This window comes from Podarcis erhardii (assembly GCF_964252035.2).
Source record: "Podarcis erhardii genome assembly, chromosome: 5".
NCBI classification, from domain to species: domain Eukaryota; kingdom Metazoa; phylum Chordata; class Lepidosauria; order Squamata; family Lacertidae; genus Podarcis; species Podarcis erhardii.
Window position 1 is genome coordinate 73,736,751 of NC_138509.1, and position 22,379 is coordinate 73,759,129.

At 42.5% G+C, this 22,379-nt stretch overlaps 2 protein-coding genes across 2 annotated transcripts in view; one reads left to right on the forward strand and one right to left on the reverse strand.

The window, feature by feature from the left end:
* ATR (ATR checkpoint kinase) overlaps positions 1-1,500 on the reverse strand; it is a 45,687-nt gene extending 44,187 nt beyond the window's left edge. Inside the window, exon 1 of the mRNA XM_081862059.1 lies at positions 1,346-1,500. Within this exon, the coding sequence (XP_081718185.1) occupies positions 1,346-1,404 (59 nt within the window). The 5' untranslated portion in view covers positions 1,405-1,500. The remainder of the gene's footprint in view (positions 1-1,345) is intronic.
* Positions 1,501-3,823: 2,323 nt separating this feature from the next.
* Positions 3,824-22,379, forward strand: part of PLS1 (plastin 1) — a 51,856-nt gene continuing 33,300 nt past the window's right edge. Inside the window, exon 1 of the mRNA XM_081862476.1 lies at positions 3,824-4,101. The gene's annotated coding sequence lies outside the window, so the exon portion shown is untranslated. The remainder of the gene's footprint in view (positions 4,102-22,379) is intronic.

A 22,379-nucleotide genomic window follows, 5' to 3' on the forward strand; every position in this document is an offset into this window, starting at 1 on the left:
TTCTGAGTAGACATTAAATGTGCTGTGTTAGCCAAACTTATTCATAGTTGATGGGGGGGGGGTCAAATGAGAAAACAGCCATTCAGTTGGGCAGTAAAAAGTGCTAACAATTTTCCAGTAGCAAAAGCAGGGCATAACAGTATTACTTCATGTAGGGAAAGGCCTGGTACAGATTTATTTCATGTCAAGGCACACTTTGGCTAATTAAAATCTTCTTTGAAATATGAAAGAGGAGAAAAAAATGGTCTGGGTTTTTTTTAATCCAGGCATGTATTGCAAGGAGAATCTCACTGAAACATAATTGAAAAACAGAAGCATTTATACTGCAAAATTAATGGGAGTGAAGTTTTCCAATGATGGAGGTATTATATATTAGTATGGAAATATAGCTGTTGGGTTTTTTTAAAAGGTGCTCAAGTCAAAGAAATCAAGTAGCAGGTGGAAAGAGTTCTGACAGGTGTTTAAATTATTTACTTTTACAAGTAAGGCAGCTTAAGTATGAAATAACCAGAAACTTGCTGTTCTTGACTGGTAAAACTGGGGGAACACACCAAGGGAAAGTGGAGAGCGGTTGGAGGTATTTAGCACTTGATTATTGTAATTGGAAATAAAATTACAGTATCAGTCTACCTAGAAAGCTAATCCCCCCCCCCAAGAGGAGACACTTTCTCTGTTGCTGGAGGATCAATTGTGGTTCCACGGTGGAAACTAAAGGGACACCTGCATATATTCTTTGCCAGCTAAAATCGCGGATCGGGATTCCAGCTCCAAACTCCTGAGAATCACTACTGCATTGAGACCCACAGGTATAATAACGTTTTGCTCAGTGCTTTTTTTGTTCCCTGGAGGGCCGCAGGGGTCCACATACCCCTAAATATTTTGTGAATCTTTGTACTTTTGTCCCTTTACTGTATTTATTTCCCCCGATTTCAACTACAAAATGGTGGTTATCTTGAGTCAAAATGAGAGTACCCCTAAACATTCTTTTTTTAAAGAAAAAAGCACTGGTTTTGCTACTTGGCAGGAAAAGGAATGAGGGACGGAACAAGGCTACATCTGTTCTATACTAGTTTTAACTGTCATGGCTCCACCCCATCCTGGGAATTGCAATTTAGTGCTAGGTCTGTCCGAAGCCTCTAATCTCTCTACCATTACACGGCCCACCACCCTCTTTCATCCTAGCCTACCTCACAGGGTTGTTGTGAGGATAAAATGGGGTCAATAAATGTATTGACTCTGCTTGGCTCCCTGGGGAGAAGTAAAATTAGGGGCACGGGAGAAGCAAGCAAGCAAAGAAAAGAAAGGGGGGGCATTTCCTACTCCAACAGGTTGGCCTGAGACCTACCTGCCCAGTTCCTTAAGGGCAGGAATCATAGAGGCCATTTCCAGGCTCTGATCTGCCATTGCGCCTGCCTCTGTTTTCTTCCGACGCGTCTCCCGCCAGCTTACTTTCGACTTCGCATGGCTCCCGCGGAAGCAGGACGGAGGCTGGTAGGAGGCAAACTTCCCCGAAAGGCGTTTAGTACCGCCCTCTTTTTGCTGCTGTTCAGGGCAGCTTACAGTAGGGACTTCGACGCCGCGCTGCAGGCAACGACCTTCCTCGGCCAAAACAACGCAGGGATAGCTGGGCTGACATTAAATTAATTGTTTTTTTCTCCGTGCAAGCGGGAAGCAGGGAGAACATATTGCAGCATCTTTGTAGCATTTAGCTATTTAACAACCCGCTCTTGAGCGCATATTACACCAAAATTAATTCCACTGTGATGTTCTACGCACGCGCCTTTGCTTCCCCCTACCCGGGGCAAGTGCTGGAAATTCTCAGCGGGCTTACTTTTGAGTAGGCACGCATAGAGTCACACTATTTAATCCCACAGCCCGTTGGGGCCGAGACCCTACGCCTCGCTGGGGTCGCATCCCTGCTGACGGTTTGTGGAACTACTGGATGTGAAAAGACCTGAGGTCTTATTGAAAGGGCTGCACGTAAAAAAACCTAAGCAACACGTGTTTCCTCAGTCCACCTTTTTTGGTCATCTTTAAGGGATTTCAGACCTGAAAATACAAAATAAAATTTTAAAAAATTATTTTTAAAAAAATGCAATGAATGGGCTACTCAGGTTTGACCCACTGAAGTTCAAGGACACATCTCGCTTTGGTTCAATAATTCCAGCCACTCTACTCTGAGCAGGGCTTGGCTGAATCCAGCCCAAGGTCACCGGAGTCTATGAGATATTAGCCTGTGGCGCGTGCAGATCCGAGGTCTTCCGGGAAATCACACCCGTCTCTGCCCTCAAAGGCCTTGATCCTGCACCTTGGGGTGTGGGGTGGAGGTTGGTAATGATTAAACCGTAAGACAGAAAAGCCCTCTGTGTTCCTGTCAATTAATTTGTTTGTCATACTTGAGTTCTGGCATGTAAAGCTGTTTCTAGCAGGTCCAGGCCTCAACAGACCTGGTTCACACACCATGCCTTATCTGAAGAGCCTGCAAATACTGCAGATCAGCAGTTAATTCTTTTGGTCCTACCTTTTGCCAGATTTTATCAATCTCTCCATGGTCCAACTTCTTGAATGCTCTTGTGCTTGAATTCTGACTCTGTGCTTTGCATTAACATCTGGGTGGCCACCATGAAAACACAGCATTGGGCCAATGCAACAGGCTCTTTTTATATTCTTATATAACTATACACCTTCCATGCCTCCTGGAATATGCATGTTAACTTAACTAGCAATATATGCTATCACGTTGAGTACAGGTAAGAATCCTGTTGGAGACCTCAGAGTTTCTCTCTCACCCTAAGCTACCTTGCATATAGAAGTTCTTGATGCATGGTTTTTAGTGAGAGCTGCACTTAATCTTCCTAATATAGCACTGATTCTGGATGAATTTTAACTAGCTTTTATTATTACAGGTATATCCCACTTACCTCCAAAGAGCTCAAAGCGTGAACATGCATCAGCTCCGCTTCATTTTATCCTCTCAACAACCCTGTGAGGTGGGATAGGCTGAGAAATGGGAAGTAGGAATTTGAACCTTGGTCATCCTAGTATAATCCCCAAACCATACTGGTACTGTACTGTCATCCCCGATGTGCTTGTACAAATCTACTCAAAACAGTTTCTTTCCAGATGTAAATAAATAGGGGGATGACACCTTGGTTTGATTTCTGTTCTTCTTTTTATATTCAGACATGATGTCCTGTGGGATTACAGTTGAGGACAGGAGTCACATCCTAACCATACTCACTTAGAAATAATTACGCTTAGTATTTCAATAGTTTATTTTTTCATTGGACCTGGGTATCATAATTCACAACTAGATAAAAGCATACGGTGAAGGAAAACCTAGAATCTTTTTATGTGTGTTTCAAGTTTAAAGATTTGGGCGGGAAAATATGCTCTGGATCATGAGTGCTATTTACTTTGTGTGACACATAACAAAATATAGTAAATATTACAGTATATAAAAATCTTATTTCAGGCATCATAAATTTAACAAAACTGAAGCAATCAGTGGTGCAGCAGGATCTTATCTATGTTGGCTCATGAGTAATTCCACTTCCAAGCAAGTGTACAAAAGGAATTGTAGCCCTGGGCTGCAATACTATAAAAAAACCCCCGCCTCTTAGAGAGTAAATCCCACTGAGTAAACGTGCATGGGATTGCATTTAGCACCTTAAATCTCATGGATTGCACGCGGGGGGGGGGGAGAAACCTGTGCAAAATCGCCTACCAAACACTCAGTAGCCAGTTCAGAACTCTGCAATAATCAATTTATCTCTCTCTCACTCTTTTTTTTTTTTAAGCACACTGATAATCTCTGGAATTTGATCCCATAACGACAAAGCCAACAGATCCCCTCCCAGTTCCTTTTGCAGAGAGCGCGCTCTACTGATCCAAGCCCGCCTCCCATCTCCGGGGACGCAAGGCGATGGACTGTTACAGCTGCCAATCAGCAAGTGCGGCGACTGCCGGCCGGTTGCAGGTGTTCTCTCTACTTTGCGGCGCTTAGAGGAACCTCGCCTGGAATCGGAGCTGCAGCTAAATCCGACTGCGCGTTGCAGCAGCGGGCAAAGGAAGCAGCGCAGAACCTCGCGCGTCTCACAGGTACCTCTCCCCCGCCCCCCGCCTCTCCCAAGGGCAGAGGGCTTTGCATCCTTCCTTTCTTAGAACTACAGGGCGGCTGCTCAGACATGCCGGGTTTCTGTTCTCTAGGATGGTGGAAACTTTTGTGGGCTTTGTCAGCTCAGTTTTGGTTTCTTTCATTTGCAAATTGGCACAACCCCCGTGTCTAGTAAGCAGGCCTGGTAGGGAGTGTTGCCTAAGGCGTGTGAGGAAGGATGGCAACATTTCGACTTACAAAGCAGCTCTCCTCTCTCCCTTTAACAACTGTCCCCTCCTACCAAGGGAGGTGGTCATGTACGAAACCGAGTGGAACTTTATATTCTGCTTGTAACTGAAGAGCAAGAGGAGGCTGGGATTGTGTTGTGCCTTTACACAGGCAGGATAGGATAAGAGAAAACCCCTTTCCTTTCTCTGCCTCTCATTCTTCGCGGGCAGAAATATTACAAGAGCGCAGTTGGGCTGGGTGGGTGTTTGTGAAGTGCCAGTCTAAAACCAAACTTTAACCTCCTGAGGGGAAAAGGCAACACCGTCAGTATATGGCCCTTCATTATTTCCTGAATAGTTTGCTGTTGGTCCCCGTTACTACATGAAGGCAGAGCTGCAATGCAATTTGCTGCGTAATTGCTGCTTCTCGAGTCTGCTTCTCCTCAGTGCTGCTGAAGCTGCTTTTACTACTTTGGAAACAAGATGAAGGCAGCGTGTTTGTGGCCCAGTTGTCCTCAGGGGTATAAGATGGATGCATTTGAGAGAGCTCTTTGCAATTTGTTTTTCATCCATGACTGGCCACACCCAGATTCCCCCCCCCCCTGTATAAAATCTACCTACAGCAGTGAATTAAAGCATTCCCCCCCTCCTTGATCCTTTCAAAGATCAAAAGTGTGTCTGAGATCATATGGAAGAATTGGGATATTTCCAGACTTTCAGGTGCAGCAATGTTACTTTTCTTTTCCTGCAGTGTTTGATCCTTGGAGAGGAAATGAGCGCTGCTTAACCTCAGGATCTATCTTGATGCTTATTGTATAAGATAGGAATGGACGAGTATGAAAAATTAATGCAGTGCCATAGACTGGAGAGAACCAATACACAAGCATCCTGGAAATTCTCAAATATCCTTATCGTTTTCTGAACAATTTTAAGTATGTATCTAATATGGTTCAGGAACATACTAAACTAACTTTCTGAATGCTGACTGACAACACATTGTGAGAATTGATAGCATTGGTTCTCAAAACCAGAAGGAAGATGTTCCTAGGGAGGCATGGAAGTTGAGGGTGGGGAAAATATAGAAAAATAGAACAAGTTTTGTTTGAGCCAGGAACATTTTCCTGCTTGGCAGGGGGTTGGACTCGATGGCCCTTGTGGTCTCTTCCAACTCTATGATTCTATGATTCTATATTTGTAGCCAAGGGGGGCAGCTGCCCCCCAAAATCAATAAAAATACATAGCTAACTTTGGGCCTATCCCCCCGAACAAAGGACCTGCCCCACTAACAAAAATCCTGGCCAGGAAGGAAATAGTTCACTCATGAGCTGTTACTGCAACTGGCACTCTGGGGCCCATTTTCTTGTGGTACAGAACAATAACTTCTGACCCATTGTGCTGGGGGTGTGTGTGTGGATGAGGCATGGGTGTCTCTTTATCCAGATCTGCCAACTCTACTGGCTGGGGAATTCGGTTGCCAGTGGGGAAGCCCCACTGGTGAAGAGCACTACAATGTGCAGAAGCTGCTGTCGCCTGTATCCCCACCTGTCAAAATAGGGAGTTTTAGGGGAGAGGTTGGACTGGCATCCTCTATTAGCTGGATTCTGAAGCTAGGTCTACTGCCCTCATGTAGCAGCACCTGGGAGCTGGTGTGGCAGAGGTATTTTCTTTTGCCCCTTCCAGGCTAGCATAAGAAGGCATTCTCTCAGGTACCCAGGACCCAAATTATATAGGGGGTTGTAAGTCAATGCAAGTACAGTATTTGAAAGCGGGTTTCGTAACACATAGGCACCCAGTACAGTTCTTCAGAACTGGTGTTATACATTCACAATAAGTCAATCCGGAGAGAAGCTTTGCTGCAACTTCCAAACCAAAGTCAAGGGCAATCCCACACAGACTTAATTACAGTAGCCCAGTCTTGAGGTTACCAGTTTGTGGATCACTGTGGTAAGGTTCTACCTCTTCAGAATGGCCATGGCTGGAAAACCAGCCAGCAACAGTAAAAGGCAGTCCTTGCCCTGGAGACCACTTGAGCCTCTAATGACAACAATGGCTCTAAGAGCACATCAAGGCTATGCACCTGTTGCTTCAGACCTAGGTACTACCTGCCCACAGCGCTTCTGTCTTATGATAATTCATTTTCAAGTTGCTGATGTGGTCTGGATGAGCGTCAGCCTCTAAGCGCTGGTCCAAGACCTGCTCAGTCTCACCTAACTTGGTACAGAAAAATAAAATTAGTTGTCATCAGCTTACAGATGACAGCTTGCTCAAAATCTCCAAATAACTGCCTGTTCGCTTAATTATCTTAAAGCATTTATATATAGCAGTATAGTATTAGTATTTGATGTAGAAGGTTAGTTTACTTCATCTATGCTAAAGGAAGGACCAATTAAACCAATAAAGTATGAATATATGCAAGAGAAGTAGCAGATGCATGTGTTTGCAAGAGTTCAGAAAATGTCTATTCTCTTGGGTACTTCACCGCCGTTCTTGATAACAAGTGTGATCGCTGGCAATTTCATCCATATATGGTAATTAAAGTGTCAGCCTAATAGGCTAGGTAGCTCACCTTTGATTGCACTGCTTTATGTATTGTGCTGTGCTTGTATGTTTATATATAATCTGTTCAGAACAACCTGTAATCAGTATTTCACTTAGAACTTGCAGTGATGAACTGAAAGGAGTGTGTTTAGAGCTTAGCTGGGGTGCCTATGGCCCTCCAGATGTTGCTGAACTGCAGCTTCCATGTCTGACGATTGGCCATGCTGACTGGGGCTGATGGGAGATGGAGGCCAGCATTTATCATATTACACCAATGCCTCATCCTGTTGTGAAACTTAAGCCAACCATTTAGCTAAATAGGCAAGGATAAGAGAAAAGAAATATGGAATAGAAAACAGGAAATGATTTGTGTTATCTGTAGCTGCATGAAGTCTACAACAGTCTTATTGATTATACAGGATTAAGATTTCATCCTTGTATATCTGGCCTAAATTTCCCTTGTTTTACCATCCTCAGTAAGATATTATTGATAACTTAGCAGCAAATAACTTATCTTGGGTTCTCTGCCTGAATATGCATGTAGGTTATGATCATCCAAAGACTTAGGCACATGCTGATAATGGCTTGAAATAAGTGACCCACCTTTCATTGATAAATTTGTGGAGGATAAAGCTGTCTAAACACTTTTTAAAGCTGTCTTAGTTGGTGGCCATTACCGCAACATGTGGAAGAGAATTCCATAGTTAAACTATACACAGTGTAAAGAAGTACTTTTGTCTGTCCTAAATCTTGCAACATTCAGCTTCATTTGATGATCCTAGTATTTTGAGAGAGGGAGAAAGCCTTCTGCACAGCATACATAATCTTGCACAGCACAAGTATGTCCACCCCCCAATAACTTTTTTGTTTTAAACTAAAATGCGTCAAAAGTTATAGCCTTTCCAAATAGGGGGTTGCTCCAGCCCCTTGATCGTTTTAGTTCCTCTTTTCCAGATGCTTTCCAGCTCTAGAATATAATTCAGTAGCTTGGATCCTAAGGTAAATTAACTAAAGGAAATTCATGGGAGGATTTTTTTCCCCATTCCTTCCTTCCCACTGCTGCCTTGTGAGCTCTAGGGGTCAGGGAGCCTGAACAACGTGGGATAAGATCTGTGCAGAGCTGCTGGGGAAGAAGGAATCACTTGCAAACTGGGAGGACCTCTGCCCACAGAGCTTACGCCACAATGTTTAGGATGTCCTCTTCGGCTTCTCTGGAAAAACTTTTTGGGTGGAGGGGCAAGGAAACTTCTCTTATCTTATGATACTGTATATTTGCAATGCGTATTTAGTAAACTGGCCTTCTGTGTGAGCTTTGCATGTTCTGTCTTTGAGTGTCTCTCTGAGTTACGTAATTGCTCATCACTCTATTTGAGCATTAGTTCACTTTTGATCCTTATTGATCTGGTTGGACAATAGTGGCTATCCTTTTTACAATAATATGCCTGTTTACTACTGCTGAAAATTGCCACATTGTTTCCTACTTGTTCTTCTTTAACTGTGAGGAATTCTGACCTTATACATGTTTCTAAAATTAAACAGAAAGAGGAAGATTCTGTTAGTAAGACATAAGAAGGATTTATGGATGCATGAAGTCTCTGCAGTATTTAAACCTAATTTGTGTGATGGAGGGCAACCTAGGAAACTTTAACCAAATATAGCTACTATTACTAGCCATAAGTGCAGGCCAAATAAATCTGTTCCACTGTCAATGTCAGTTTTTCGGAATTATTTTGCCTACTTAATAGCTTTGTATATTGGGCAGTAACTATAATAAAGCAATAAACTTGTTTAACAAAAAGGTGGTATAAACCTGAATGCTACATTTTGCGTCACAAGCTGTTTCAGGTTTTAACTTGAGCTGTTCCAATTAATTCCAAGGGCATATTTATACAATAAACTTAAACTAGTTCCACATCCATTCCCTCTTCCCAGAAGACTCTGATACTTGTAATTCTGTGTGGGAAGAGGGAATAGGGGAGGCAGTAAAGATATGTAACAGAATTTTTTCAGCACTTTACCTAACTGTAGCACAAGGCTGTTTGGAACTCTCATTGAATTCAATCAAACTTATTCCCAGGTATCTGTGACTAGAATTGCAGGCTCTTAAGGATGTCATATTTGATGGCACCATGGGTGATTAATATTGCAAATGGGTCATTCAGATATTGCAAACAGGTAGTTGTTGATTTTTTTTTTAATATTAATTTTGATGCCAATGATGTGGACACGGGGGGGGGGGGGAATGCACCAAACCCAGAATAAACACCAGTTTGGAAACACCCTAAACGAAATATAAGTTTGTAGTACAGATGCTTGAGAGATGAACTGACAAATATGGTGGTGAGGATAGAGTGCCAGACTCTGCTGAGAGTAACCCAGCTTTGAAGCCCCATTCATTAAACTCACTGGGTAACATTGAGCTGGTCACTATACAGTAGTCCCCTTCAGATGTTATCCCATGAATTCCAGGGATACATGTAGTAGGGAGAGTGCCTGCTTCTGTTGGGTTCCCAGTCCTATGGGGGAGTCTATATGCATTCAACCAAATGCAGGTGGGTCCCCCCCCACCCAACAAATAAAGAGGTCTGTGGATGGAGCCAACAGGATGTCCATCAGGCACGACCCTGCTCCTCCCTCCACTTGAACTTGGAACTTGCGGTAGGTCACTTCTGAAGTGGGCTTATCTCTTGGTGGATTCATTCTTGCAGGATTGTTGAGAGAATTAAAACTGGTGGTGGTGGGAAAGAAGAATGTTCACTGTCCTGAGCTCCTTGGGAAAAGGGTAGGGTAAAGAATATTGGTGACTCTTCAGGATCCAAGAGGTAGGACTTTAGTATAGCAGAATGATATAACGGTCAAGCACCACTTAGTCTGGAAAATAAGAAGTGCCAGAGTTCACACTTGCAGTGCAGTAGTTGGGAGTGTTGAGCTAGGACCTGGGAGACCAGAGTTCAAATCCGCAATCAATCATGAATCTCACTGTAGGATCTTGGGCCAGTCACTCACTCTCAGCTTAACTTACTTCACAGGGTTGTGTGAGGATAAAATGAGGAGGAGAACTATGTACACTACCTTGAGCTCCTTGGAAGCAAGGTGGGATATAAATCAATAAATCATAGCCTGGAGGCAAGTGTACCTGATGTGGAAGCACTGGATTCTATATGTGTACTTGGTTATAACAGATTCTGAGGACTCCCACTAATATCACAGGTTGTTTCAGTGATGCTGCTAAAATAACCTACTGCTGTGTCAAATAACAGTCTGGCTTAGAATGTCCTTTGTGTGTGCTCAGAGTGCCTACACTGTCCCAGTGTGAGCCCCAGTATTGGAAATGGGTTCAGGGCCTGAGTCCTATAGAGTTGCGTTTCAGATTAAAGTGTGGGTACACTGTTAAGTGGTTTTGATAAAGAATTGATAGAGAATTTTCAATACTAGTACAATCTTTTTCTTTGAGGGAGTTCAATTACAGACAAGACTGATAAGAAATTTCTGTAACAAGGCAAGTAATTTTGAGGAGTGGCATTCAACTACTTTTAAGACTGTAGCACAAGCGTGAAAGACTTTTTCAAACGAAAAGAAGCCACAGTACACATTGGAAAGTTTTCAGATGTGCTGACATCAGTACAATTATATATGAACTGCTGAGTAATTCAGTCCTTTAAAAATAAATTCAAATTTTGGCTCGCTGCCCTTCAGCTCACATTATTAGATGTGTTCAATGTGTAATTTCTACTTGAACGTGCAAACCGTTTTGAATTGCTTTTGCACATTCTTTCTTTCCCCTGTCATTAGCATCCTTTCCCTTTATCTCAAGCTTTTTTTCTTTTATCACTGCTTCTGGAATCCTTTAATTTTGCTGCCAAATGTGTTCTTCACCAAAATCACTCTGTTTAGAAATGTTAGCCTGTAATTTTCCTAATAGCTTTACATTTATAGACACGTTTTCTTGCTAGAAGCTTCATGCTCTATTATGAACCACAGATGTTTCCACCCTACCCGTCTCTTTTGTATCTGTTACATCTACTTCCCCACTATGATCCCTCCGTGCACTCCCTATGGCAGTTTCTTGATCACAGCCTGTCAATGCCGCTACTGTTGTTTCCCAAAGTAGGTCAAGAGAGAGAGAGAAAGAGAGTAACGTGAGGTCCTGCATCCCCAAGAGAGCTGAGTGCACTATTTCTGTGCTTCTCCTTGTCTCTGCTAGCAGGGGATTGCAGAATAGAATTTGAAGACTCATCCTTTTGTGAAGAGAACAGTCTCCCATGTTACAGCAAAGTGTGTAACATTTAGAGATAAGGGAACCAAAGGAGGGAGTGCTGCATTCCCCTAAGGTATTTTATGAATGAATGATCAGAAATGTGTGGACCTTTAAAACAAGTTCCCCTTAATGTGGGAAAAGTTGTTCACGTGTCATCTCTCTGTAGCTTTTTCATGTAAGTGCCAGTATAACAGCACACCATAAAGCCCACAATCTAAAAATTTCCAGCTGCGCTATCGATGCCCAGCACTTGCAAATACATTTGACATGTGTGATCAGCCCATTCACATGTAGTGTTACCAGATCAGGAATTATTTTATTGATTGATTGATTGATTGATTGATTGCATTTATCCCAGCTTTTCATCCAAGGAGTTCAAGGTGACATATGTCTTTCTCCCCCTCCTCATTTAATCCCTCCAACAGGGCTGTGGGGTTGGTTAGGCTGAGAGGCAGTGACTGGCCCAAGGACACCCAATGAGCCTCACAGTCAAGTTTGGATTTTAAACCCAGTCTCCCAGGCCCTAGTCCAACACACTAACCATTACTCCACAATGGCTCTTGTTGCAGCCCAGTCTAGCGAATGGGCAAGTAAATGTTACAAGTGTTTTTCAGAGTAATGAGTGGTACACAAAATGCTTATAGGGTAAGCGTCGTATAACCAAGTTGCTAAAGTCTAATTAAGGCAAGAAGGAGTTAATACCATAAAGTAAACTGTCCTCTCAGGCTTAGCTATGTCCAGTTCCCCTCATCTTGGGAGGAACTAGGTTGTTGTTGTTTAGTCATTTAGTCGTGTCCGACTCTTCGTGACTCCATGGACCAGAGCACGCCAGGCACTCCTGTCTTCCACTGCCTCCCACAGTTTGGTCAGACTCATGTTTGTAGCTTTGAGAACACTGTCCAACCATCTCGTCCTCTGTTGTCCCCCTTCTCCTTGTGCCCTCCATCTTTCCCAACATCAGGGTCTTTTCCAGGGAGTCTTCTCTTCTCATGAGGTGGCCAAAGTATTGGAGCCTCAGCTCCTCAGGAACTAGGTAATCAAGGCTTTGTTCTACCCCAGTCTACCTGAGCAGCTCAGTGTGTGAAGAGGTGTAAGTTGGTTGCTCCAGCTTAGCTTCATGGCTCTCACAAGCCATTCTCGTGTTGCTATACCAATAATTTAGGAACATTCACCACTTTGTAACTAAGCCAGGTGTCAGAGTCACCCGTGGTCCCAGCTCACAAGAGACCAAAGTCCAGTCCGGCTTATGTACAAAAGTTTTTATTGAAGAACATTCTTAGCTTCACAGCCTAGCTCCGTGACTCTACGTCTGTTACGCTTAGACCGTGGAAGTCCCCTCTGAGTCAGTCCCGCCTCTACACCAGTTTAAGAGGCTTGTACTGGTCCACCTCTTCCTCTCCTTCCTTTTCCGCAGGGTCTTTCTGCCCCCCTGTGTTCTCTCCCTTCGGGACTCCCCAGAGGCTGAATCCTCTGGCGCCTCCTCCCCCCTCCTTCGGGCTTTGGGACCAGGCTCCTCCCCAGGACTCTCTTCATTTCCGCGCGCCTCCCATTTTGAACTTGGCGCGCGTACGTTGCTCCTGACCTTCCCTTCGACAGTTACACTGCCCTCGATACTACTTTCCTCCCCTCCCGGCAGGACATTTTGCCCTGATCTCCTTCCCCTCTCTGCTTCCTGTTCTGCTCCTTCTGACACACTGGTCACTCCACCCCCCTCACTCCGTTCCAGCGGAGCAGCCGGTCCCGATCTCCAACTCCCACTGGGGGTTCCCCCTTCGTTTCCCTGCTCCTGACTGCTTCCCCCTCTAGCTCCCCTTGGCTTGACCAGAGGGGCTCCCTTTTGGGAGTCCTCCGATTCACTGGACGGACTCATGGACAATCTTGGGTCATTGTCATCCTCTTCCTCGTCACTCTGGAATCCTTCCCCCTCACTCTCTGTCTCCTCCCTCATCTGCGCCTCTCTCCCTGAACCCCTGACACCAGGTTTCACTGGCTGAGCAATTTTCTGAAGCATATGGATCGGATCTTCAAAGAGTTTTTAAGTAAGCCAATCTTTAATTTACCAAAGTGTGTGTGTTTTTTCCTATGCAAGGGGCAATGGGAAATTTTGGAAGATCTAATAGTGTATATTTCCACACCTGGATCTTGACATCCAGGGAATTCTCCTTTTATAGCAATTTTTCCTTGAACCAACAGATAAAATATTTTTTACACATTAAAGGGCTTTGAGGATCTCTAATAAAATGTTTTATCCAGCTCTTTCAAATTTTAAATACTTAACTAAAACCATTCTCTGCTTTTTGAAGGTGTTATTACAGTATTTTATTATTGTTAAGAAAATGACAGAAGTGGAAATTTAATAATTATTGCCATGTAGATTACATTCTCTTTCAGACAAATACATCTAGGTAGAACATCAATACTGTGGGCGGAAAGTCTTTCCATGACGGAAAATCCTGTCTTGGTTGTAGTATAGTATCTTAGTCATCTAATCTAATAATCTTTTGAACCATGTAGAGTTGTGCCAGGAATTAGCAGGGTAACAGAAGGCCATATTCCCCTGTAATAAATACCGTTGTTAATGTCTTTCAGATATTTCAATAATACAAATTCCTGAGGCTCACTGTGATAACTAATTAACTACATTGCACTTGGGAGTAGAAGATTTGTTTCTGAAGCTGGGACCTATTGTACATTTATGCTGATCACTACATTATTAGCTTCTGGAGTGGCCTTAAAATAGCCGATTAGCCCCCAGTTTCACTGCAGGAGTTCTGGCCTCTGAAGGCTTAGCCCTGACTGAAGTGGTAAACCTGTGTCTGGCTCACTTGCTCCCTTTCTGCAGGTGATGTTGCTACAAATATAACCTGCAGTCACATAGAAAGTGAGCAAAGAAGTTCTAGAATTATTACTACTATTATTTATTGCATCTTGAAATATACTCGGAGTCGAGAGTGGATTTCATGCTCTTTATTCAGCTCATAGTGGTGAGGAGGAATAGAAGTTCCCCCACAATATCTGCTTTATATACATTATTTACACAATGGGCTGCACATGATTGGCTAATTCTGGGATTCTCCTGTAGGCCAATCAGGTTGTGGATTCACTTCCACCTGGAGCTGGATTGGGTGACTCCTGCGGACCAATCATACTGCTGCATTCTGAATCCTATTGTTCTAGGACCAATCAGACTGCTGCATTTTGGATCTTATTGTTCTAGGACCAATCAGACTGCTGCATTTTGGATAGTATTCAACTCAGTACATAACACATTGATATTTTTATTTCTTCGAATAAGGAGAAACTTAAACTTAAAATGAGTGGGGTTTTTTTTCAAAAATGGGGGAATATTCAAAATGATATGACATACTTATAGTAAAGTCTACTGCTTTCTACAACTTTACTCACAAGTCATAGGTTTCACTGCCTCAGGATTCTGCCTGGTCATTTTGCTGTGCATGTAGACCAAGCCTTAGCTGAAACAAATGTCCAAAGTCTGTGTTCATAAAGAGCCCAGAGCGAGCAGGCACCCTGGTCACGGACCTTCCCTCTACTCTAAGATGTGTTTTATTTCTATTTAAATTACAGTACATCTGTACATATAAATTACCACATGCAATCTATGCTCTCTTTTTGTCTTCCTTTTTAATGATGCATCCTTCTTTTCTTTCTGCAGGAGCGTTGTTTAAGTGGCCATCCTACTTGTTTGCCAGACCAAATGCTTATTCTTCTCATATTTCTCTGGATTGGCATAGTTAGTCCTGTGGAGGGGCAGATCTCCACCGCTGGAGCTGAAGGATTGTGGGGGAGGAAGCAGGTGTTGGTTTAAGAGAAGTAGGACACTCCTTTTAGGGTTTAATGAGCCCACCTGTCTGTTAAAATGATCAGATGATTCCTTAAAGTATCCCTCCCCCACCTCCCGGCTCCTTAGTAGTGGTTTTACTGCTATTCTGTTTTGCTTCTCTGTGTTTTTAGTGAATCAAATTTCCATGGTTGTCTAGCCCCTTTGAAGACTTTCAGGTAAAGAAGGCTCTAACTTTTCTGACTGAAAAAACCTAACCTTGCAATTGCAGCTATTTATATCCCACCATCAGGATATAATAACCGCCTAGGGAAAGACATACAATACTATATCTCAGAAGGCTGTCAAGCAAACTCCAGCAACAAAAAAAGAAGTCCTTATAAGGGCATTTTTTTTAGACAACCTGGCATATATTGGTGCTGCTGCTAGCTCTGCTTGCTGTAGTATTTCAGAGAAAATGTTATCTTAATGCTGCCTGTTCCATAGCATCCAGTTTTTCTATTGTAGTGTTTTCTTACTGAAGCGGAATACAATACAAAGCACATGTGTGCTAAGATCCTTTTCAATCATGCAGGCTAAGCAAACTGTGAAACTGATACTATTGATGAATTTGGGTGACTGTTTTATGTATGAATACTTGAGGCACAATGCTTAAGGGGGGGAGGAGTGAAGGGGTAGGTAGCTATCGTCAAGTGATCACTTTTCCTTCCACACACATATGTAGTGGCTAAAATGTTATAAACTTAATTTTAATCAAAGTTGGATTTACTGAAAATTGATAGTGTAAGTACACATTTGTATGTTCATTTCTCTATGACAGGGGTGGCCAACTCCCAAGAGACTGCGATCTACTCACAGAGTAGTGGCAGTGATCTACCCCTTTTTTGGGGTGCAGGGCAAAAATGTTGAACTTTTTTTAGGGGGCCCAAACTTGTTGAGCTTTGTTGGGGGGCGCCAGTGATCTACCGCAGACATCCAGGGATCTACCTGTAGATCACCATCTACCTGTTGGACATGCCTGCTCTATGACTTGCACCTCAAGTGAGATAACCTGTGTGCAGAAAAAGACCATCAAAGAACAAACACCACAGAGGTTTATTATTGCCTCAAGCACAATGCTATTTTGAGGAGGCAACATACATGCTCAAGTATTGACTTATTAGGGGTTTATATGGATCTGTGAATTAACTGAGTTCCTCTCAATCGGCCAGTGTGGCGTAGTGGTTAAGAGTGGTGGACTCGTAATCTGGTGAACCGGGTTCGCTTCCCCGCTCCTCCACATGCAGCTGCTGGGTGACCTTGGGCCAGTCACACTTCTCGGAAGTCTCTCAGCCTCACCTCACAGAGTGTTTGTTGTGGGGGAGGAAGGGAAAGGAGAATGTTAGCCGCTTTGCGACTCCTTAGAGTAGTGACATTTGTACTGAGCCATACAAACAAACATTGCACCAGTAAAAAGATGGAACCAAAATATTAGTGACAGTGCAAATGTGGGCTGTGTCAAGATGTTTCCCCCGAATTCACAATATGCTTCTGAATACCTGTTGCTGGTGAACACAAGTGTGAGAGTGCTGTTGGACCAAGTTGTGCTTCTGGGCTTCCCATAGGCATTTGGTTGGCCACTGTGAGAACATGATGTTGGAGTAGATGGGCCTTTGGCCTGATCCAGAGGGGCTGCTATTATGTCCTTATGTCCCTTCAAATCTGGATCGGAGATGTTCTCCTGTAACAATAATCCGGCATCCATTTGCCGTAGAACAGTGTCTCCTTATAGTAAAGAAACCCAATTCAGAACTGTGCTGTAAACCAGTAAGTTTTTATTTGGTTTCAATTTTATGAAAGCTAATAAAACTGAAATATTTCCAAAAGTATCCAAATTGAAATGTTTGTATGAAATCGGATATATTGGCCATTTGGATAGAGTATCTCAAACAGGATTTGAGGGTTTTCTTCATGTGCAGAAACTGGTAGGCTTCTGATCCTGGACGTGGCCTAAAGCCACCACAGCTAGTAGGCATTAATGGTCTTTATTATTAGGGTTGCTGTATTTCAAAAAGTGAAAATCCAGACAGAAAAGAGAAAAGTAGTTGAGCTTTTCTTTCAAAATCACAAAGGCTTTGGGCATTTTTTAGTTTGTAATTTTAAGGGAAATTGGCAAAAATAACACTGCTGACATTGGTTGCCATAAGTCTGGATATTCCCAGACATTTAGCCGATTTCTGCCTGGACCCTGCTTTCGGATAAAGTATTCCGGGTATGTCTGGGAAATTCCAGACATATGGCAACCCATTTTTATCCTCCATGATTTTGTTTGCCTTTTTGAAGCTGTCTAATTATATATTGCTTTTGCTGTCTAGCTGTTCCTCTAACTACATAGTTTTTACACAAATATCCAGTGCAGCCCCCATCCCAGTGGATTCAGACCACTATGCTCTATATCTGAATTGCCCTCCCCCTTGTGAATGGGTGGTGGTGTTTGGATGCATATGGATTTGGTGTGTATATATGGATATTGTTCTGGCCCTGCCAATTGCTGGTCCCCACCAGCTTACTCATAAGGGTTTGACCTAAAAGAGTTTTTCCACCAATATTCCTTGCTTTCATTAGGGATGGAGGAGAAATCTGACTAAGTTCACACTTAAAGGTGAACTTGCTGAATTCACACTTTGCAAAACAAAGCAGGAACCAAACTGCAGATGAGTTCACACTTCTCCAAATTTTGCAGTGTAGTTCTCTGTGTACAAATATGCACATACTAGGGTAGCATGTGCATATAAATGCATATACTGGTGAAAATAACATACAGAAATGCGTTATTTGGGGGGGAATTGTTTTGCAAAATAGGTGTCTTTTTGGGGAAATGGACTAAAGTGCTGATGAATTTTCACAAGGATTATTATTATTATTTTTAATATAGTACAGATGGATGTGGAAATGTGGAGAACTGAACTGAAGGCTGGGAGAGTGAGAAAATGAGATAAAACAAAACTGGCACATTCACCCATCCATAGCCTTCGTAACTACTGTTTGTTTGCTGGGTCTGTTCATGTAGGAAGCAGGGCTTTGTAAGAACGAAAAGGAAGGGGGAAGGTTGACCTCCCTCGCCGTCTTGTCCTGTTGCTAAACTCACACAGGTGCTTAACTTTTATACTTCTAGCTAGCCTCCCCCAACTCCGGCAGTCAGGCGAGTTATCCTTTATATCCAAGGGCACTGACTTCTATTTTTAGTTGTGAAAGTAACCTACATCTCATGAAATAAGCATTGCTGACTTTCTTAAAACATAGTGTGAAGGAAACACACACACACACGCCCCCGACACAGTGAGATTTGGCAGTAATAGTGCAAATCTGTGTTTGAGAATTATATTTTAGATTTCACTAATGAGAGACTAAATAGCATAGTCAGTGGCTCTGTATCTTGATCTGCTGTGCTAATCTTTAGCATTAGCGTGTATGGCCTAGTCCTGCTTTGGCAAGGACTGAACTGATTATACTTGCAGCTTCACTGACTTGTGGAGCCAGTATTTCCAGGAGCTCAAAATCGACAAACTGGACATAATTTTATATAGAATGTGGCTTTCAAATATGGAACTTTCTCAGAATGTAGCACTGGTGAGAGAAGTGTGGTCACATTGCCACAGCTATGGAATAATCCAAAACTATGCTTTCTACCTGTTTGAAATATGTTCCTATGAGAAAGCTGTCCTAAATTTTGGTTGCTCATGCCCATTAAAATGTGAGCTAAAAAATCTGGTTGCTGAGCCAGCTTTGCCAATTATAATTGCTGCTTGAACTGTCTCTAGTTTGTAAGCTTTCTCTCCCCCCACCCCTTTTAATAGCGGCTTTATTCTCTCAGAAGTTTTTGTAGGCCACCCAAGATTTTAAGTTTGTTTTTTAAACAGGGAACATTCTTCAAAATTTGTCTTAAGGATTGAGGGTAATAAATAAGTGTTTTCCAATTGGCTTCTTTTAAAACTCAGATTTAAAGTGTAAGTCAAGCCAGGGCTTTTTCAGCTGCAGCTCCAACCTGGTGGAACGCTCTGTCACAAGAGACAACGGCCCTGCAGGATTTGACATCTTTCCGCAGGGCCTGCAAGACAGAGCTGTTCCACCTGGCCTTTGGCCAGGGTGCAGCCTGACTCCCTCCGTTGGCAATCTTTACAAAACTTTAGTTTATGGTTGCCATCAATTTTGATTTAATTAATTTTTATAATGTTTTTATAATGTACTGTTTTAGTGTTGTTAGCCGCCCTGAGCCCGGCTTCGGCTGGGGAGGGCGGGATATAAATAAAATTTATTATTATTATTATTAAGAGAGGCTGATGGTGAAAGTTAAGAGCTAGTTTGTGATAACCCATTAAAATGCTGAATGGGCTTCTCTGGACTGAGTGTTTTATGACTGTGGAAATGGACCTGGGAGTTTAAAGCCAGTGAATGGTATTCAGCCAAGTTTTACTTACAGGAAGCACAGTTGTAATGGAATTTTCTCACAAGCATGCTTAAAATGTAGCCACTACAGATGATGAGTGTCGTGCAAAGAACAGGATGCAAATCACATTTATTCTTTTGCTTGTCTTGAGTTTTATTTATATGAATAATCGTCTTTTGACAATAACAGTGTAGTATATAGATCTTTAAAACATAAGAGATGAATGTGTCTTGTCTTCGTAAACAATGCAAAGTGTTATCAAAGTACATTCTGCAGAATTAAAGTATCGGATGAGATGGCACAGTTCCTAGTCCTTGTTCTGTGAACAGCTGCAATAAATGAACTACCATAGTTTTCACTCTCTGTTCTCTGAATTCAGGTGAGCATTGCCCATAGCACTAGATGCTGGAAAGGTATTGTTTTCAGCCCACCTGGTTTTTCAGAGATGAATAAATCCCCTTGCACTAATACTAATCCTCATGTTAGCACAAACAAACTTGCAGATTTGCTCACTTGCATCAGATCCCCAGAGGATGTCCAGCACTGCAAAATACTCCACTTCCCACCAACTTGCAGTTTTTTCTGTCCCTCTGCATTCACTTTCTCTCTCCCTGCTTGTCCCAACTGCAGTACTGCTGCTTTTCACAAGCAAACTGCAGAACACTTACTGCAAACCCTACTTCTGCAGCTAGGTTTATTGCCCGTTCAGGAAACACCCACAATCTCAAGAATGTTTGTTCAGAAGGTCCAATAAATTCAATAAGATTTACTTCCAAGTGGAAATGCGTAGGATTGCAACTTGTGTTCTCTCCCCCCCCCCCTTCATTTCTTTCTTTTTTAAAATCATACTCCAAGATCGCACCTTGAATCGTTTTAGTGTAAGTAGCAAAATAATGACAGAATAATGGGACAGAAAATTCACAACTCCCCCAAGATGTGATTTCTAGAAAATGTATTTTTAATCCCAATAAGGTCAGAGCATAGTGTTATATGATCATTGCTTAAAAATTGTTACAAATAGATCTAATATTATTTAGACAAAAAATTATATTTGCTGTTTGGATTGTTACCTGTATAATGCTTACTAACATTTGCCCACACTCCCAAAAATAATACTCAGGGAAAAACGAAGGCAAGCTGCTCAGCCGAACAACCCCATATACCTCCTCAATTATTATTATTTTTTTAAATGGGAGGGGCAGGTGGCCTTGGGTACCAAGTGGGGTGTCAGAGGGTGCCTTGCGGCCCATGGGTCCCATGTTGGGCATCCCAGGCCTAGACAAACAGAAAAGTTTTAGTCTGCCAGTTAAAGTTCCTCAAGCTGGGTGCCTAAGGAACAGTTTTGGGAGAACAGTCCAGAATTAGGGGTGCCACCACAAAAAAGCCCTTTCCCCATTCACTACCTGCCTAAAGTTCAGCGTTGGGTCATCCGGAAAAGGGTCTCTAATAACAACTTTAACAATTAAATTAACCTGGTGGTTGTTTTGTTTTGTTTTTCTATAGATAAACTGATTGAGATCATCATCGACGCTATTCACCATTTGTGTTCAGTTTGGTGTCTGCAGTAGACAATGAGCCATGTGCATATTAACATTACTATTTTTGTTTTATTTTGTTTGCATAAAGGGAAGGAAAAGAATAATATTGTTGGGAGGCAACTATTGGTTCATATTATGCAGCTTGCCTGTACTTTCTCCTCCACCCCATTGTGTACATAAAGCATCACTGCCAGTGGTCTGTCCAATTTTCTCTTGCAATAAAAGCTCCCAAAGTATCCTAGAGCTAATCTTTCTGTTCCATAGCTTTTGGCAGTTAAGGGCCAGGCTAGATGTGATATTATATTAATTGCATAAATTACCATGCTTTAAAAAATGTAAATGGCTGATACAATAGGATTGGGGCAGTTATATGTGATCCTGCTTTCAATGGTCCCTGTGAAAGTTTTGGGGCAGTCATGCTGCCTTGTTTTACATCAGCAAATGCCTTTTAACTTCCTGCTGTAACTTTTCATGCCACAAAAGTTCCAGATCTCTGACCCCCACTCCTGCCTTTGTTGTACAATAGTGCAAGAGTGCCCCTCTTGGTCGCAATAATTCAAAAACATTGAGTAAGCTTTGCAGAGTAACTAATAAAGTGGAGTTATATGTGGGAGAGTCTGGAATAAATCTGCTATTTATGCACCATTATTTATCAAGGACATGTTGCAGTAGTCACTGACCTTGATTTTACACCAGGGGTGCCCAAACTTTTTTAAAAGAGGGCCAGATTTGATGAAGTGAACATTGTTGTTGTTGAGCTTTTTTTTTACAATTGTACCCCAAAGTTGCTGAGCTTTTCTTAGGATTGAAGTTGTTGACCTTTTTTGGGGATTTTACCCCAGGAAATAAACTGCTACAGGGGCCAGATTAAACCGACCAGCGGGCCGGATTAGGCCCCCCAAACGGACTTTAGACGTGCCTGTTTTACACCATCTGCTGTATTTATTCATCTACCTGGTGAAAGCCTTTCTTGCACTATTTTAAGAGACACAAAAGTGTCATATTAAAAGATATGTTGGGAAATATAGATTGCTTTCTTGTCGTCGGTTTGTAATGAGCTTCACCAGCGTATGAAATAGCAGATTGTAGGCTACTTTGCAGTTTAACGTACGCATCTTTATCTTGCTCATCGTTCATGATAGAAATTATGCCTGGTACGGTGAAAGTTGATGGAGAAAAACTTTTGTCCCTTCCCTATACACCGTGTATAGTTAAACTGGCATTCACTCCTGCAAGAGGCAGCAATGGCCACCAACCTGGATGGCTTTAAGAGAGAATAGGGAGGATCAGGCTCTCATTGGCTGCTAAGCATGATGGATGTGCTCCACCTCTTCTGTCAGAAGCAGCAAGTGAGAGACCTGTTGTGCCCATGTCCCACTTGTTGTTGACCTCTGAGAGGACAGGACACTGGCCTGATTCAGCAGGCTCTTCTTATGTTCTTTTCGAGGTCAGATTGGCACACTTGAGTGTAGGTTACCCCACTTTATTCTCATAAGG